The sequence below is a fragment of the Girardinichthys multiradiatus genome, chromosome 3 (genome assembly GCF_021462225.1).
Source record: "Girardinichthys multiradiatus isolate DD_20200921_A chromosome 3, DD_fGirMul_XY1, whole genome shotgun sequence".
In the NCBI taxonomy this organism is placed as follows: domain Eukaryota; kingdom Metazoa; phylum Chordata; class Actinopteri; order Cyprinodontiformes; family Goodeidae; genus Girardinichthys; species Girardinichthys multiradiatus.
The window spans coordinates 26,573,047-26,591,635 of record NC_061796.1 but is presented as its reverse complement, the minus strand read 5'-3'; the positions used below and the strand labels follow the sequence as shown (position 1 = coordinate 26,591,635).

The window sequence follows — 18,589 nt, the reverse complement described above, 5'->3', positions numbered from 1 at the left end:
GTTACAGGGCAAAGTAGAGGTAGAAGAGTAAATCTGTTTAAAGGTTTCATTAGCACCGTCCTTAAAGATGCGTTTTCTTATCATGTCTCTTTGGCAAACTGAGTTATTGCAGATGATGCTTTCAAAAATAACAGAAAAGTGGTCAGATAGGGCAACATCAGTTACAGACACCTTGAAAATGTTTAGACCCTTAGTGATGATCAAGTCCAAAATATGTCCCTGTTTGTGCATTTGCTGTTTAACATGTTGAGTCAAACCAACATTTCTAACAGTGTCACATAGATCTATTGCACTTCTGTCTTCAGGATTGTCCATGTGAATGTTGAAGTCTCCCACAATAATTAAACAGTCCTAATCAACTCATATCACAGTTACAAGCTCATTAAAATCACTGAAAAAATTTGTTTTGGACTTAGGAGGTCTGTAAATATTCAAGAACATGGTTCGGACCGGGCTCTTTACCTGGAGAGCCAAATATTCAAAAGAGTCAAATTTGCCCAGAAATACTTTTTTACACTTCAGTAAATCTTTAAACAAAGTGGCGACCCCTCCACCTTTTCTTTGCTGTCTGCTCTCACAAAGAAAATTGTAGTTCGGAGGTGTCGACTCTATCTGAATGGGAGCTTCATTAAATTGATGTAACCATGTTTCTGTTAAAAACATAACATCAAGATCGTGGTCAGTAATGAAGTCATTGATTAAAAGTGATTTTCCTGACAGAGATCTAATGTTCAATAAAGCGAGTTTATATGACTTAGTTGCTGATATTAAGTCTGTCTGGTTGTACCTGACAGTTTATGGCATTTATGTTTGTTTATTACTGTCTCTTATTCTTTTGTGCTTTCTGTCATTGTTTTTCAGATAGTTACCACTGGGGGGGGGGGGAGTTTGGTCAGTGTAACGGGGATCCACCTCTCCAACAATATTCAGGAGACAAATGAAATCCTCCTTCAACCCTTCAGATTTTTTCTTAGCCACGTCATCCATGGACCCACAGTGTATAGTAAGGTTTTCTAGAGACAGGCGCTTTTCTGTGATTGCAAGAATATTTTCTGAGACACCATGTTACTGGTACCAATCAGGACGTTTGTGTTTTTCTTGCTGCAGAAGTTTTTAATCCCATCCACAGCTGTGTTTCCCACTATTAGGGTTCTTGGTCCGGTGGGGCGCTTGTTCTCTGGCAATTTAGGAGGTTCTCAAACCTTTTATTGTTATCAGAAGATGGATAATTTTCCTGGTTTTCATTCTGTAGTGGAGCAAATCTGTTTTGGAGGGGAATTCCAATATTTCCAGCTGTCTCACTCCTATCAGTTGTTGTGACAGCAGCTCGCTGTCGAAGTCTCCTTTTCCCAGGGGAAACGGGGGCATTTCTCTGTAATTCTGGCCATTCTAATTTATTTAATTACTGAGATCTTCCAGTGAGTCGTCCACCTTGATTTTTTGGGCATGCGCCTTAAACATGGCCTGGGGGGTCTACCGGTAGGTTTATTCTCAGTGTTCTGTTTGCTGGCTGAGTCGTTGAGCTGAGTCACTGTTTGGGATCACAGGCAGAGTTGAATCATCGCTGTACCCCATATTCACCTCCACATTCACTTCTAGTCGATGGATTTTCATCTCCAAAACAGCCAACTTCTGTAAAAGTTTGTCGAAGTCCTCTGTGGTGAAGGGAGGCATTTTGTGCTGATTAGCTGGTGTCAACTTGTCCTTCTTTCGAGTTCGATTATAAAAACATCAAAATCCTTTATAAAAAATATTTTAATAATAATAATCCTTGGGAGTCGCTGGTAAGAAGTAGTTTTAGTCCAATATTTCCATAATTTTGGCTAAGAGATAAAAAGTTAGGAGTAAAAGAATGCAAGCAAGCAGGGAGCTTAGGAGAAAAGTGTCTGAGCAGGCAGAGAGGCGGAAGTTCTACTACTACCGGGTGTAAATCAAAGTATTGTAGAAAATGGGAAGAAATTAAAACAAAAATATGAGAACTGCCACTCCAAAGCATGACTGGAGATTGGAAAGCTTTGAAAGGAATAAAACCTATTTGGATCCAATAACTAAAAACAAATTAGATGTATGGTTTAAAATCTTTAAGATTTATAAAATTCAGGAAAAAATGCAACAAAACTGAAATGGATAGCATATGATTGCAATTTTAAACCTGCTTTGTATGATCAGAACTATAAATACTGGACTTCTAATGGAAAGACAGCATGGTGGATTTTAGAGAAATTTTGGAGTTTTCAACAATTAGTACAGGAATTTAATTCAAGAAAACATGATTGGCGACAGATGGCCACTTCAAGATCTTGCTTTTTGGAATCCAGAAATGCTGGTAATGCCCCTGTGGCAAACTAAATTTAAAAAATACTCAGTCTTCTGGTTAATCCAAACATGCCACGCCATAATGTTGGGGCCATCCATTTTGGTCGCACATTTTGACATGTGCAGCTCAACAGACGTCGCAGCTCTGACGTCTCTGGGAGTATAAACCAGCTGAGATGCAGAGTTTCTGGGCCATTTCCCGCCTGTCACAGGACAGCGCATAGGAGGCGCATATCTGGAGAAACAAAGCTCGCAGGCAAACGTTTGCTCCACAAGGCCATTCCCGGAAGAGCTTGATAGCTGGAAATCTGTCTGATATGAGAAGATCAGAGGATTTATTTGCCAATCGAAGACCGCGCCACACCTGGCGCAGGTGAAAACCTACGGAGGTTCTATTTTACAAGGAGAAGAGTTTCCTCCTTGTGTATGCAGTCGACTAACGGTTCTTCATCATTTCCCCTCCTGGACGGACGAGAAGTTACCATTTTGTTTTCATAATTTGATCACGGACGCGTGATCCCCGCCTCCCCTCCTTTTTCGTCAGACCTGATCCATCCTCAACCGGTGGAGAGAAGAAATCAAGCTCAAAGTAATTTTGTTCTTTTTATATTAAACCAGATAGGTGCATTTAGAGGTCTGGGCAGGAGGAGGCATAGTGTAGGTGATTTATAATCACCAGTAGTTAATCTAAGGTATTAACTTGTTGCATGCAATACTGATGGAAGTATTTTATGCTGAGCTGTGTTTTGATTTGTCCGGCTGATCTCGAGTCAGCCAGGAGTTAGAAGTCGGACTTTTAAACATTTTTCATTCAAAGCAACTGCAGTCTGTACCTCATGGTCTGACCCCTCCTTGTTCCAGTTTTATTGCTGGAGTTTTTCCACTGAGTTCCCGCCTCAGAGTTTGTTAAAGATTTGGGGCTTTCAGCTGGTTGTGGCTAAAGGGGCATGGCCCCACCGTTTCATCAGCTGATCGCAGCAAGTTTGACATCAGGACACCAGGAGGATTTCTCTTCCATTTAACCCAAGTTACACATTTTGTCCATAAAACTGCTGGTTTGATCTTCATAGACACTAAATGCATGTATATTTTTCTTCCATTATTATTGTTAGGTAGTCATTTTTATTCCCTTTGTGTAGAACAGTGCTTGTTAGTTAGGTGAAGGTTTTGGACCAGAATAATGGTATATCAGGATTATTTGCCTTCAATAAATCTTCAAATATATAATTAAGTGAAGTGTTTGTGTTTATTTCGGGCAAGAGTGATTTATCTGTCAAAACAAGGTCGAAGATCCCCAGCTTCTGTGAAGCGGTTGAATAAACAGTGACAGTTTGTGGTTTTGGTTAATAATTGATAATTATTAAAGAGCTTTGAGCCCATAATCACAACACCAGAGGACATCTCTGATTTCTATTCGTAAGTGATGATTTTTGGTTAAGAAATTAATATTTTCCAAATTATGATTTTAAATTATAATTCTTGATAAATATTAATCAATCAATAATCATAATCCTCCTACTACTTAACGTCATCTTCCTCGTCTTTTTCGGCAGTAGTACCATCCGGTTGTTAATCATGTGACTCGTGTGATGTAAAAAAAATGTTTCCATTGCAGTTTTGCGAAATACCAAAAAAAGTAGTTTTCTCGAAATTACCATGTTTCCATTATGCAATTTTTTTTTGTAATTACAATTAGATGGTTAATGAAAACGCAGCTAGTGCTAAATATCTTAAGAAACCTTCGCTTAATCGAGATGACTTGAAAAATTACAGACCTATATCCAATCTTCGATTCTTCTCTAAAATTCTTGAGAAAATGGTTACTAATCAAGTGTGTGAGCATTTACACAGCAATGACCTGTTTGAAGAGTTTCAGTCAGGCTTCAGAGCTCATCATAGCACTGAAACAGCTCTGCTGAAAGTCACTAACAATATTCTTATGGTCTCAGATAATGGACTTGAGTCTGTTCTGGTTCTGTCAGATCTCAGTGCTGCATTTGATACAGTCGATCACAATATTCTCTTAGAAAGGCTGGAATATGCTGTAGGGATCAGGGGAACAGCGCTAGGATCAGGGGAACAGCGCTAGGTTGGTTTAAATCTTATTTGTCTGACAGATTCCAGTTTGTTCATGTAAATGATAAATCATCTGTAAACTCCAGTGTTAATTGTGGAGTACCACAGGGTTTAGTACTTTGGCCAATTCTCTTTAATATATATATATATATGCTTCCAATAGGTAAAATTATCAGGCAGCATAGGATACATTTTCACTGTTACGCTGATGATACTCAGCTTTACTTACCCACAAATCCTGATGAGCCCAACCAGATAGATAGACTACAAGCATGTCTTGAAGACATAAAAAATTGGATGACTTTAAATGTTTTGCTTCTAAATTCAAACAAGACAGAAGTTGTCGTCTTTGGACCGCAGTCTTTAAAAAAGAAACTGCTTAGTCAATCACTTAACCCAGATGGCATTAAATTGACCTCTGGTAATAATGTAAAAAACCTTGGCGTTATTTTTGACCAGGACATGTTATTTAAATCCCATATTAAACAGGTTTCTAGGATTTCCATCTTTCACCTCCGGAACATTGAAATTAGAAATATGAGTGACGCTGAAAAACTAGTCCATGCATTTGTTACTTCAAAGCTGGACTATTGTAATTCGTTACTATCAGGATGTCCACAAAATGCAGTTAAAAGCCTTCAGCTGATTCAAAATGCTGCAGCAAGAGTTCTAATGAACATTAAAAAGAGAGATCATATTTCTCCTATTTTAGCTTCCCTTCATTGGCTCCCTGTTAAATCCAGAATAGAATTTAAAATTCTCCTCCTCACATATAAAGCCCTTAATGATCTAGCTCCATCATACATCAGAGATCTGATTGTTCCATATGTTCCTAACAGAGCACTTCGTTCTCAGACTGCAAGTTTACTTGTGGTTCCTAGAGTCTCTAGAGGTAGAATGGGAGGCAGATCCTTTAGTTATCAGGCTCCCCTCCTATGGAACCAGCTCCCAGTTTTAGTCCGTGATGCAGACACCCTGTCTACTTTTAAGGCTAGGCTTAAAACTTTCCTTTTTAATAAAGCTCATAGTTAGACTGGCTTAGGTTATCCTGAGCTATCTTCCTGATTTTTTACCTCCGCCTTCCTCCCTCCCTGTTGGACGGAGTAAGGGAGAGTCAGGTTTAGCCTAAACCGGCTCAGTTATGGTTGAGGTGCAAACACACCGTCCATTTCCGCTACCTGTATGACCCCTTTTCTTTTCCAATGGTTATGGTCAATCTGACAGAGAGAGGTATCCCGATCCTTGTGGTTTTTAGTATAACAATGGCCATCAGTGGGCTCGAGATGGACAAACTTTATCAGTTTATTATTTTACTTAGTGCCCCTACATGTGGCCCGTTCTGGGGTGGCCGGGCTCTGGCACTCGGTGGTTTGGTCTGGCCTCCCTGGCGGCCCCGCGCCGTTCCGGACTCTTTGTGGGGTGCCTTGAGATGACATTGTTGTAAATAAGTGCTATATAAATAAATAAACTGAAACTGAAACTATATCTGTAGTTATGCTGCTTTAGGCTTAGGCTGCTGGAGGACATAATGACCACTTTCACCCTCTTCGCTACATTCTCACGCTACTCTACAATTTTGCATTATTTGCTGTTATTTCAGTTTTTAACTTTATGTTCTCTTCCTAGAAGCTACACCTGGCCTGACTCTGTGTCTACCTGTGACACCTTCTGGAGAGGGGCATTGTCCAAGCTTCTGCTGGCAACAACTTAATGCTCACCTTCTACAGATGATCCACTTGGCCACTTCAGTGTTTAACCCTTTCTCTCTCCTAGACATGGCGATTGACTGAGCTTAACTGTAACTAATTATATGTGCTCTTTTTCAGACTCTATCCTTGAAAACTGGCTCAGAGTTTATCTGTTCTTTATTTCTAGATGAAACAACTAAAGAAGCTACATCCACTAACATTTACTTTTCCTTCCCATAGAAAGTACTCCTGGATCAGTGCTTCTTTGTTCTCTTTGTGTCTCTGCTCTGTTCTCTCAAACCCCCAGTCGGTCGTGGCAGATGGCCGCTCACACTGAACCTGGATCTGCTAGAGGTTTCTTCCTGTTAAAAGAGAGTTTTTCCTCTCCACTGTCACTACATGCATGCTCAGTATGAGGGATTGCTGCAAAGTCAACGCCAGTCACTGTCCACTGTCTCTACATGCTCATCCAGGAGGAGTGACTGCTACAAATCTCTGACTTGATGCAATCTGCTGGGTTTCCTTAGACAGAAAAACTTTTTATCCAATTTGAATAAATAACTGAATCTGACTGCACTGTTCAATGATTAGGATTAATTGGAATGTATGTACCTAACTTTTGTGAAGTGCCTTGAGACAACATGTGTTGTGAATTGGCGCTATATACATAAACTGAATTGAATTGAATTGAATATCTAGAACATTGCTGATAGCAGCCAAAAAGGCAATAACATAAATAACTGGACAAAGAGAGACATACCATCCAAAAGCCAATAGACTGCAACAAAGGAGGACTAATGGAAAAATTGGTACACACAGGTTGAAACTACAAGAATCACAAATAGAAAAAAAATTTGAAAAAAATATATATAGTTTATATGAAAGCATGATGGATCTAAAAGATTTTGTTCCCAGGCAAATGTGTTGAATGTGTTACATATGTTCTGTATTAAAAGTAAAATACTGAAAACTCAATAAAGAAAGAACAAGTATAAAAAATATTTTGTTTTGCTAAATGTCAAAATAATGAGAGAGGTTTTTAGAGATGTGTGTTAATCACATTCTTCAAAGTAAAAAAATGTATACATACCAGATTACTATGCCTTTAAAAATTGGGAAAGCACAGATATTAAGTATCGTTGTAAGATTCTAACATTTGAGTTAAATTGGAGGACTCCTGTGGATGTATTTCATTAACACCTAAAACATCCTAGTTTAAATATGTAGTTATTATACTTTTCAGATTGGTTCTGTGTTTTAAAGACAACTGTGTTTTGGCACACAATGTGCATATCAGCCCTAGAACGAAAACACTGATCATAATGACCATTATTACCATTATATGTGAAGAGAAAAGGATGACTGTATTTTAAGTATTACTCTGGCATTTAGCAAACCAAACTAATTGTAATAATATTTATGAATCTAAGACAAAAACATTTCCATTTCAGGTAACATCAGATTTAATTGTTAGAAAGTTGCTTCATCATAAACTGTTTGATGGCTTGTGCAGTGCTCCACCAACCAAAAGTATTTTGGCCACTTCCCTGACTGATGTTGGCTTTGTGTGTTTGAGCACACAATCCTGCAGGATTGGGCAGATCAGGCTTGTTTGTGTGTGAATGACCACAGGCATCTTACAGAATGACCCTTCTTCTGGCCCTATGCTGGAATCATAATGTAATGATGCTTTTCCTGTACAAAATCAAAAACCCTTTATGTCAAGTTTTAGCACAGACTGTGATAGATCTACATTTTAGGAATGTGGACAAACATATCTCTACATGTTTTCTGGTAAAAATTGACTGCACTGCAATTGGATGCATGTCTCCTGATCATTTCTGACACAAACACAGACAAAAAAACTAATTTATTTTGTGACTGTCAAATTGTGTTTTCATTCTTTTCCTACCAGCATACAGTTGCTTTGCTTTTGGTAAAACGAATCTCATCTTGGATTCCTGTGTGTGGCAATCCTGTACTGTGTATTGCTCTCGGTCAGTCAGATCGTATTCTGTCAGTGTGAACAGGAATACAGCAAGAATCAGACTAAGATGGTAAAAAACACTTGCTTTCTTGTTTGTCAGGGCCTGGGATCTGCTACAAAGGCTTGTTTTCTAGTTTAAAACATAAAGTATAGTTTGCTGTTGTGTGTGTGTTGGTGCTGGTAAGATCAGCTTGTATAATGGACATGTTTCGTTCGTATCGACTGACTGCAAAAACTACTAGAGATGCACGATCAGAATGTTTGACCCTTTTTTGATCTCCGGTTTTCATAAAGCTTTGACCTGCCAATATTGATTTTAGATTATTCTGCTTCCCTTTCAGTTATGCAATATAAGAGGAAAAAGAACAACATTCAAAATTATTTTTTTAAATCCTTCTTGTTGCAGACAGGAGTTATTTCTATTAGGAGCAGAGTTGTGAAGTTCAAACCAAATCTACTGACTTGCTCTTTAATGCAAAGGGACCGAACCACAATTATTATTTTTTCCTTTTCTTTTCTTGCTGTTTTTCTCAAAGATGCACACTCAAGCTCTTCCTTTTATATGCCACTAAGTCAGACTGAACAGCCAAAAGGGGAGAAGAACATCAGAGTACATGTGTGTCCCTGATGCCCTCAAAGTTTACAGTACCTCAGTGCTTAGTATGCAGCAGTATAAGGGGGGCACTGGAACAGCCATTTAAAATGAGTTGCTGGCCATTTGGAAAGACTAAATGACTTTGAGCCAAAAGAAAACCCAGCAACATTTAAATGCACATTTCAGACCAAAATAAAACAAAACAAAAAAACAAGCAATAAAGCAAAAACTGACAGTGATCTGAATGATTCTTGCCAAATTTTATTTTTTCAACATAAATTAATCTAGAAATGGGTAAAATTTCTGACTTTGCCATTTCATATCAGTAAAACCTTCCACGCCAAAAAGTGTTTTTATCAGCAGGATCTGATAAAAACACTACTTAGATGCCGATCCAGAAAAAGATCTCATTTTTGAGTTTGAAACTTGCCAGTCCCCAGATATCTCTGTGTATTGTATCTCTTTTATAAGAAGGGTAGTTAAGAGGTATTTAAGTGTTATTTATATCAGTTACAGGAAATCAGCAATTCACTGCATAACCACACAATGTTGTATATACAGTAACCAAATAAAGCAGTCAATCAGTTACAGAAGCTTTCACACTGTCAATATGCATTAGCTACTGACTAGTTGGAGTAGTCTAATTAATTAAGCCTCACTTTGAAACTCAGGTGCCATTAGGTCAGTGATGAGTAGGCTCACAGCACACTCACCATAACTAGAAATCTTTTCTTGTCATGGATCTGAAGAAATACCACCAAGCTTTGTTCAGCAGCTTTAATGTCTAGCAAACGTCAGAGCCAAAGCAGCAACAACATAGGCAAGTTATTTCATTCTTGTTCTTTGTGTGATTTCAAAAACCAATTTGACTGAGGTTTTATGCAGCTAACAGCTAATAGCAACAAAGGCACCTGCGGATCCACCTCTTACACACACAGTCCATTTCAGGTCTCAAGTGGGAAACTATTGATTGAGCCAAAAATCTAACAAAAGGAGCTCAAACTGAGTAACACCCACTCTCCAAGATCAATCGGAAAACATGACTCAGCATGATATTGCTCATTTGAAATAAAAAAAGGATCTGCTACTACCAAGAAGCAAGCCAGAGTTTTTAATCAGCAGCCAACATATTGCTGCTGCTCCCGGCAGTACTTTCCAACTGGAATCAGACCAAGCAGCCTAACATTTAACACCTCAACAGTCATTGTGGGAATAAAATATAAGAACTCCAAGTCTGCCTTCTCCCACTCTCTAGCTTTCCTCTTTTTCATCCATTCTCCTCTTTTCATTTCTGGTCCTTCATTTTATTGCTCTTTTTTTGCTTCGTATTCCATGTCTCTGGTGGGTTGACATTTTTGGCCAAGCTCCCAGATAAGAAAGTAGTATGAAAGCAGTGTGGTGGAACAGTTATTATAGGCAGTGTGATCTGATCAGGGAGGTTTCAGATCCCAGTGACAAAGACTCTTCTTATCACACCCAGGACTCACTTGGAACCCAGAGCACTGAGGTTTTGCATTGAACTCCCACAGGATGAGTGAGAATTACAATAAGAAAAACCTCTGCATGTTCATCTATACACATATATCATGTCCAGAACAGTGTTTTATATTATCAGTAAGTTTGGAGGCATAAAACAACAAAATTTTTTGGCATTAATTTTTGGCAAACTAAAACTTGTAGAATGCCACACTGTATTGCTAAATAATCTTACAAAACTAATTATTAAACATTGGGGAATACACAAAAAAACTGGGGATAATTTGTCTGTATTTTTTCTTTGAGTCTTTCATTTGCCTTTTTTTAACTAGTTTAAAAGGCACATGAGCCCCTCCACCCATCCTGAACAGAGTCGTCTCCTGGCCAACCGTCTGAATGGCTTCTACTGCAGACATGACAAGAAGCCATTCACACCTCAAATCATCCCCTCGACATCCCATTCAGGAACAAATTCCTCCCATAAAGCAACCAACCCCCACCATCAGATCCTCTGCCTGCACTAAAGATCTCAGAGGAAGAGATAAACAGGCTCTTTCAGCGCATGAAAACAAAGAAAGCTGGAGGACCTGATAACGTCTCCCCATCATGTCTGAAAGCCTGCGCACATCAACTTGCTCCGATCTTCACAAGGATCTTCAACAAGTCACTGGAGAAATGTGAGGTCCCCTCCTGCCTCAAACGATCCACCATCATCCCGGTTCCCAAGAAACCCACCATCGTAGGATTAAATGACTACAGGCCTCTAGCCCTGATGTCTGTGGTCATGAAATCCTTTGAGCGGCTGGTGCTGAAGCACCTGAAAGACATCACAGGCCCCCTGCTGGATCCCCTGCAATTTGCTTACCGAGCAAACAGGTCGGCAGATGATGATGTTAACTTAGGTCTACACTTCATCCTGCAACACCTTGACCACCCAGGGACGTACGCCAGGATCCTGTTTGTAGACTTCAGCTCGGCCTTCAACACTATCATACCAGACATTCTCCACCAGAAGCTCACCCAGCTCAACGTCCCAGCCTCCACCTGTCAGTGGATCAACAACTTCCTGACAGACCGACAGCAGCAGGTGAGACTGGGGAGCATCTTCTCCCGATCCAGATCAATAAGTACTGGTGCCCCCCAGGGGTGTGTTCTATCCTCACTCCTCTTCTCTCTGTACACAAATGACTGCACCTCATCGGACTCGTCCGTGAAACTCCTTAAGTTTGCAGACGACACCACTGTCATTGGACAGATCCAGGACGGTGATGAGTCTGCATACAGACAGCAGGTGGATCGGCTGGTACACTGGTGCGGTCAGAACTACCTTGAACTGAACCCACTCAAGACTGTGGAAATGGTGGTGGACTTTTGGAGAACACCACCCCCATACACCCCCCTCACCATCCTCAACAACACTGTATCGGCCGTGGACCACTTTAGGTTCTTAGGAACCACCATCTCTGAGGACCTGAGATGGTCTTCACACATAGACACTGTTCGAAAGAAGGCCCAGCAGAGACTGTACTTCCTGAGGCAACTCAAGAAGTTCAACCTTCCACAGGAGCTGTTGGTCATTTTCTACACTGCCATCATTCAATCTGTCCTGTGTTCATCCATCTCAGTGTGGTTTGGCTCATCCACAAAACAGGACAGGTCCAGACTGCAACAAATAATCAGGACTGCAGAGAGAATAATCAGAGCTGATCTTCCCTCCATCCAGGACTTATACAGGTCTAGGGTCAAGAAAAGAGCAGCTGCCAAAATCTCTGCAGACCCCACACACCCTGCACATAAACTGTTTAGAGTTTTACTTTCAGGCCGCCGCTACAGAGCACTGTTTACTAAAACCAGCCGCCACAAAGACAGTTTCTTCCCCCAGGCTGTTTCTCTGATGAACATTCAATAGAGTACAGAACAACAGCATACAGATGTTGCAAATGCACCTTTTCTATTAGATATGTGTATATTGTACATTGTAAATTGTAAATTTGTATATTCTGTAATGCAGAATATTGCATTGTACATTGTATATTGTACATTGTAAATTGTAAATTTGTATATTCTGTAATGCAAAAACAGAACAAAAGAGCAAAGTGTACCGGAGTCAAATTCCTGTAAAGTCCCTTGTAAAGTCTGTTTTCATTAACTGGTATTAAAACCCACTAAAAATGCTGTGTTTTATTGTCTCCCATTTTGTCAAGATTTTTTTAAATGTTTTTAAAACTGTCTAATTTTCATATTTGGGAGGGCAAAACAGAGTGACTTTATTCAATAAAACTGGCATTTGAGATTAAAAATTCAGTTAGTTAATGAATAGTTATTATGTATGGCGAGGTCTAAAGTGAATGATGAAATTCATAAAAAGAATTTCAAAAATCATGTTCATACATTATATTTTTATGTCAATCGTAAGAGTATTAAGTTGAGTAGGGAAAATGAAGGACCCCTTCCGAGATGACAGAGAACTTCAGGCCCTGCCTCACGAAGCATTTCTCAGAACACTGAGAACAACATCTGACTGGAGGAATAATGATGTAAAGATGTTTAGAAATCAATCAGAGATGCTCGATAATACACTGTAAGAATAATGCATTTTTGGATGTTAAAATATATCAGTATGTAATATTAACATATTTTGTCTGTAAAAATATACTACAAATGTAATAATGGTTATTGTTATGTCAGAGTAAAAACAAATCAAATTGTGCTGATTACATTTTGTTATTTTTTCACGTAATAAATGTAAAAAAGTAATTTGTGCAAACTGTATAAGGATAATGCTTTCATTTTTGTAGAATAAGGAGTTATGTGTTCAAGCTAGGATTTACATAAATATACATAAATGTGGCCAAATTTGTTAGTGCAAATAGATGTTTGCTCTGTGAAGCGATTTTTGCACAGATCTGCCTCTAGTTTCAGTGTTGGACACACATGTTTATCACTTGCTTCTAGCTTTGTGCAGCTACTCCACAGTGTTTTATTAAGGCTCCTGGCCCTCCTCCTTTTCCAACAAAAGTTGTTAGACAGTTTAAAGTTGGAACTAATGTAAAGCTTGGGTAAGTATGTAACTCCCATGACAGTAATCCATCAGCACATTGACAACTACTAATTCATCACTGATTCATTATGTTCAGCAGACTTACAGTCATGAAGCCATCGAGTAGACCAGAGTCAGGTTTGGGTGGAGCCTGCAGTCTCTCCATTGACCATTTCTCAATGATTGAGGCAACTTGGCTGTTCTCAGTGTTAAGGATCCTAAACCCTGTCATATTCACACCACTGTATCGGTAAGGCTCCACATCCAGTGCCAACAGATCCTGGAAAAAAACACAGGAAATCATGGGTATCAGAATTTGATCCAAAGTTTCACCTTGGAGAAAATATTGCTTTTTGCGGGGACTTCTCAAATACATGAACATTGAATGATAGAATGATATTGTAACATTTAGATGATGCAGATGGTGAGATAGACAATTTATTGAGTTTTGAGAACTGCAATAATTTTATTGATTTTGCATGGACTCATGTCACACTTTATAAGGAAGTTTGCCTTTTAAATAGAGGCCTTATAGTGGCATTGGCTACTCGAGGGGACTGACCTAACCATAGCGGTACAACATTTGGACAAATTATGCTGTTGGTGAACGGCTGTAAATACTGAAACAGTTTGCCATTAGTTTAAAGAAAACCTTCATGTTCTATGTTCAATGTTACTTTGAAACATTTTAAACATTGTCCCTTTTTAAATAAAAAGAGCTTTTGGTAATAAATGTCGACATAATAACATCAGTTATTGTCGTCTGTCAAGCCTAACAATCTTTTCAAGTTTAATCCACCATGCTGTTTAAATGAACTCTGACAGAGTTAATCTAGAGTGGAGACACTGAGTGTCAGAAAATGTCATTAACTAGAGGAACTGAAGAGTGTGTCATTTATGTGATATTTACAAGGTGCCTCACTGACTATATGCTTATTGTAAAATCTGGAAGAAAAAAATGTTTTGCTTCTATCACGTCCAAAAAACAACTCCCATAGTCCAAACGTTTTGAAACAGGAGATTTAAGGCCAAGCCTACTTTGTATTTTTGTCATGAGCCACCTCAGGCTGTTTCTAAGAACTTCCAAATTGTTTTGTCTTCCAATACTGACTATTTACCAGGAATATTTGAATGGAGTTTCCAGAGGAAACAGGAGTTTTTTCAACATAATAATTCTGTTAAAATTACAGGTCATATTCTTTCTTACCTTTTAACAATAATAGATTATAAAAACCAATTGTGTTCTGAGGTAAAAAATAAAACCTTTTTTGATACCTCAGCCAAAACTGTTGTGGTGGGTGGAGCTACCTGCTTGACCCTCAGGACTCCACCGTGAAAACGCTCACAAAACGAGCCTGGAAAATAAGTTCTGGGAAGAAATGTTTCAGGTCTCAAAGCTGAAGCATGCTTTCATTATTATTTATGGTACTCCAAACACATTACAATCTTTTTCGGTTTGAGCACATGTATATTGTCACACCTGTGCTGGATTCCCCAATTTGCCTTCCTGTCCATTTGCTGAAATTGTATCAGTTGTTCTGCAAACTCCAAAGATCTGTGGTCATCGGACACTCAAGTATCCAAGTTTAAAAACAGACGTGTCTGACCCTTTAAGTTAGTGTCCTCTAATTTATGGAAGTTAGATCAACCAGATCAGACCATTTTAAACATTGAAATCAAATTTTCATCATTTACTTTTAATCTATTCAGGTTAGCTTGATTTTTATTTTGAAACGTCAGTTTGTTTATATTTTATATGTTTAACATTGTTTTATGACTGTGTTTATGAATATATTTAATGCTGAATTAGAAATATAAATATGTAGCATAAACCTTGTAAATATCCACATTTAGATTTTGTATTTCAAAATTAAATGGTTGATTTCTTTTATTCAGAAATCTTGAAAATGAGAAAACTGTAATAGAATTTTAAAGAAACGTTTCAATTTGGCCCATTACAGGAATGGGTAAAGATTGTAATTACACATGTTGAATTTCAGTTAAAACATTTTGTTTAGGTGCTGTCCAACCAGCGAAACTCAGAGCAATGTCATGTTTGTTTTTATTGGTTGATGAATGCTTGCTATCAGTAAAAAGAAAAAATAAAGGTCCTTAAAAGTTTTTAGTTTTCTGAAGACATTGTGATTTAGCAGCCAAAGTAGTTGAGCTTAGAATTAAACTCAGTGAAATGTGTTTGTTCTGGCTGAAGGATTTATTTAACCCATCTTCTACAAATACATGCATATGCAAAGGTATGTTGGAACCTTTGTTTAACTTGGTTTCAGGATAGGTGCCTTCAACAGCGTATTCTATGGTTGACTGGATAAACCAAGTTTACAACTGCCAAACATAGGTTAGTGTTAACTAATTCCACCAGATTAAAGAAGAGACAAAAAAATTTTGTAAAATCTTTCCAAGAAGAGCAAACGCAACCTAAGTATTGAACTTCAGAATCTTCATTTCTGAAACTGGGGGTCCAAAATCAAACTATGACAACAGTCCAGGAGCCACCATTGTTACCTAATAAACAAAACATGGCTTTTGTACTCATGATATCAGGAGGTGAATTTTAAACCAAGCTCATATTCTAAAGTTCTCTAGCTTAGATAGACTTTTGGATTGTCCTTGCTGTGATTTTAATTAGAATCTACATTTAAAGAAATATTTGCTTTTCATCTGCTTCTGTTTGTAAATGCAGCCCATTAACGTCCACTTCAAAAAAGCAGCTCAGGGCATTAAAGGCCCTAACTGATTCATTTAACTATTTTGCACACAGTGGCAGTTTTGTGATTTTTATCATTCTAAGAAGAGATATACTACAAATCAAATTTCAGCATTTACACTAAGTGCAGCATTAGTGCAGGATTCTGAATTAAATGAACTCAGATCAGAGGAGAGCTTACAATACTCTTATATTAACTTTGCTGTAAAAGCTTCCCTTGTAGTTCCAGTGCGATTTTATGATTCTTCTGCTAATCCAAAGTATTTGTGTAATTTGCTTTTGACCAGTGTGCCTTCCACATTTCTCATGCTGGTAACTGCAGGTCATTTATTAATCCTGAAATTTAAGACAAAACCAATGGTAAGATTTTATATTTATATAGACAGCAAGCTTTCTGCAGAATCCATATTTAATCAATTACCAGGGCTGATTCATTAAAAGTGTCCAAAATATTCTCAGTTAACTCTGTCTACATCTGCAATAATATGCATTGCTTATAATGTCTCTAGATGTAATGAGTTTCATAAAAAATATGTTTGATTAACAGGCAGCATAGCGTTTGATACTTGAATCTGAAGGTTGGAAGGCAGACAGCTAATCCACTACACTAAACACAGCCTATTACAACAGGGGGAAATGTTAACACATGTACTGAGTTCATAATTCTTTTTGACAGTACTTTGACAGTACAGAAATTCCTTAAAAATACACAGTTTCTCATAAAAATTACCAAAATATTCTCATTTAAACCTGTGTATATCTACAATAATATATATTGTTTATAACGTCCCTAAATGTAATAGTCCTTGAACAAAAACATGAAAAGGCTTTGTTTATACATTAACAACCTATAATGAACTGAATTTAAATATTAATTAAAAATCCATATTTCATCAAACAGTTCCCACAATATTCTCAGATTTCCGTAACTATAGAAGAAAAAAAAAACTGTTTATTCAAGTGCCTGAATTAATTACCTTTTCAACCAAAAACCGTTAACTGTCATATCCATAGTACTTAGCCAAATTTAATAATTTATATAAAATATATAGTTTTTCATAAAATTCCCTACATATTCTCAGAAAACCATATCTATATGTGGAATGATATACATTGTTTGTCATGTCTCTAATTTTAATGACTGTTTTAAAATAAATTGTTAACTATCATTTCAATGATATTAGTAATAATGACCAAAATTGAAAAATTCACGTAAAATCCATACTTTGTGAGACACATCTCAAAATATTCACCAAGAACCTCATTCATATGTAGAATAGGCCTGATTTTCTCCAGCCACCACACTTTAATGATTTAATCAAAATTAATTTATAATCGCCATTATTGATTAGCATATATCCTTACAAATTAATTGTACACAAGTGGGCAGTTTATTGGGGATTATAGGCAACATCTACTTAAGTAGTGTGCAAAATTCCACGGTGTTTGGCCCAACAAAACTTGAGATACAACTGCTAGCTTTATTACCAAACATTGTACAATGTAGTGACACGCTTTGAGATAGAGCTTTAGCTAGAATAGGTACTTTTCAGAATTATGCAAAGAATATATCCTGAAGGTTTTGGCTTCTCTAGGTACCATGAGTGATTTTTGGGGCATTTCTTTATAAGTGAAGGGTTGGAGGTACATTTTCCCACATAAGCCAGGCCCCCTTTGCCCAATCATTACCATATTGATAACATATTCTCTAAGTGGTATCCTGAAGAAATGTACCACATTTTATAAAAATCAATTTAGCCATTTTGGCTATATAACTTTATCTTGCTTATAGCCCCCCCTAGGCTTAGATTCCCCTCTAAATGAGTACATACCAACAGTTTGACCTTGTGCACTACTGGTATGAAAATTATTTGTACATCTTAATCTATTTTCAAGTTGGGCCAAAAAGATTTTTTTTTTGCTTCAAAAAATTTGATTGCATATAATTCACAAACCGAAAAATAATTTTAAAATCCGTTCCATATTGTTTTGTCAGCTATGTCTGAATTCTTACAAGGACGGTTTCGCTTTGATTGGCCTTGCCCCTAAGGAGGAGTTAATGAAAATAGGTTTCGCATATTACGCAACATTGTTGCTAATTTGCATAACTCTATGATTTTTTTTCAAAACTGACATGATTAAGAATGACTCAAAGAAAATCCAGGAATTGAGATTTAGTCTCTGCAAGCAACAGCTTCAGATATAATCACAGAAACGCATTTTACATTACAACAGTGCCATCTAGTGGTGAAACTTATAAACAAAATTTCATGTACCTAGGTAGCACAATTCTGCATATGATCTGTAATTTCCCTGACAAAATCTTTCAAATTCACTGAGTTCAAAGGTCAAATGTGAGATAGCATATAAGCCACGCCCACTTTTTAATCATATTAAAAGTATGTCCTGAGGTCAAGGTCTTGAGCATATGGACCACGTTGCTTGTCAATCCATCAATCCGTTATGCAGATATAAACTTCTGTTGCCTATAGCGCCCCCTATTATTGAATGTGTATCAAACTCAATGTATAGGCACAATAGCCCATTCTCTATCAGGTTCTCCAATCTTGTTTGGAAATCATGAAATATAGTCAATTGACTTTTGTGCTGTTCACAACTTTCGAAGATTTCATCCCATTGTGTCCCGCTAACTCTGTAAATCGTATGTACAGAGTTTTATCTTGATTGA

The 18,589-nt window shown here is 37.7% G+C and overlaps 1 protein-coding gene across 3 annotated transcripts in view; it reads right to left on the bottom strand.

The window, feature by feature from the left end:
- Positions 1–18,589, bottom strand: part of grik2 (glutamate receptor, ionotropic, kainate 2) — a 559,972-nt gene that overhangs the window by 303,139 nt on the left and 238,244 nt on the right. For all 3 annotated transcript variants that reach the window (XM_047360663.1, XM_047360664.1, XM_047360665.1), the window contains one exon: positions 13,285–13,458. In XM_047360663.1, coding sequence (XP_047216619.1) covers positions 13,285–13,458 — 174 coding nt within the window. The remainder of the gene's footprint in view (positions 1–13,284; positions 13,459–18,589) is intronic.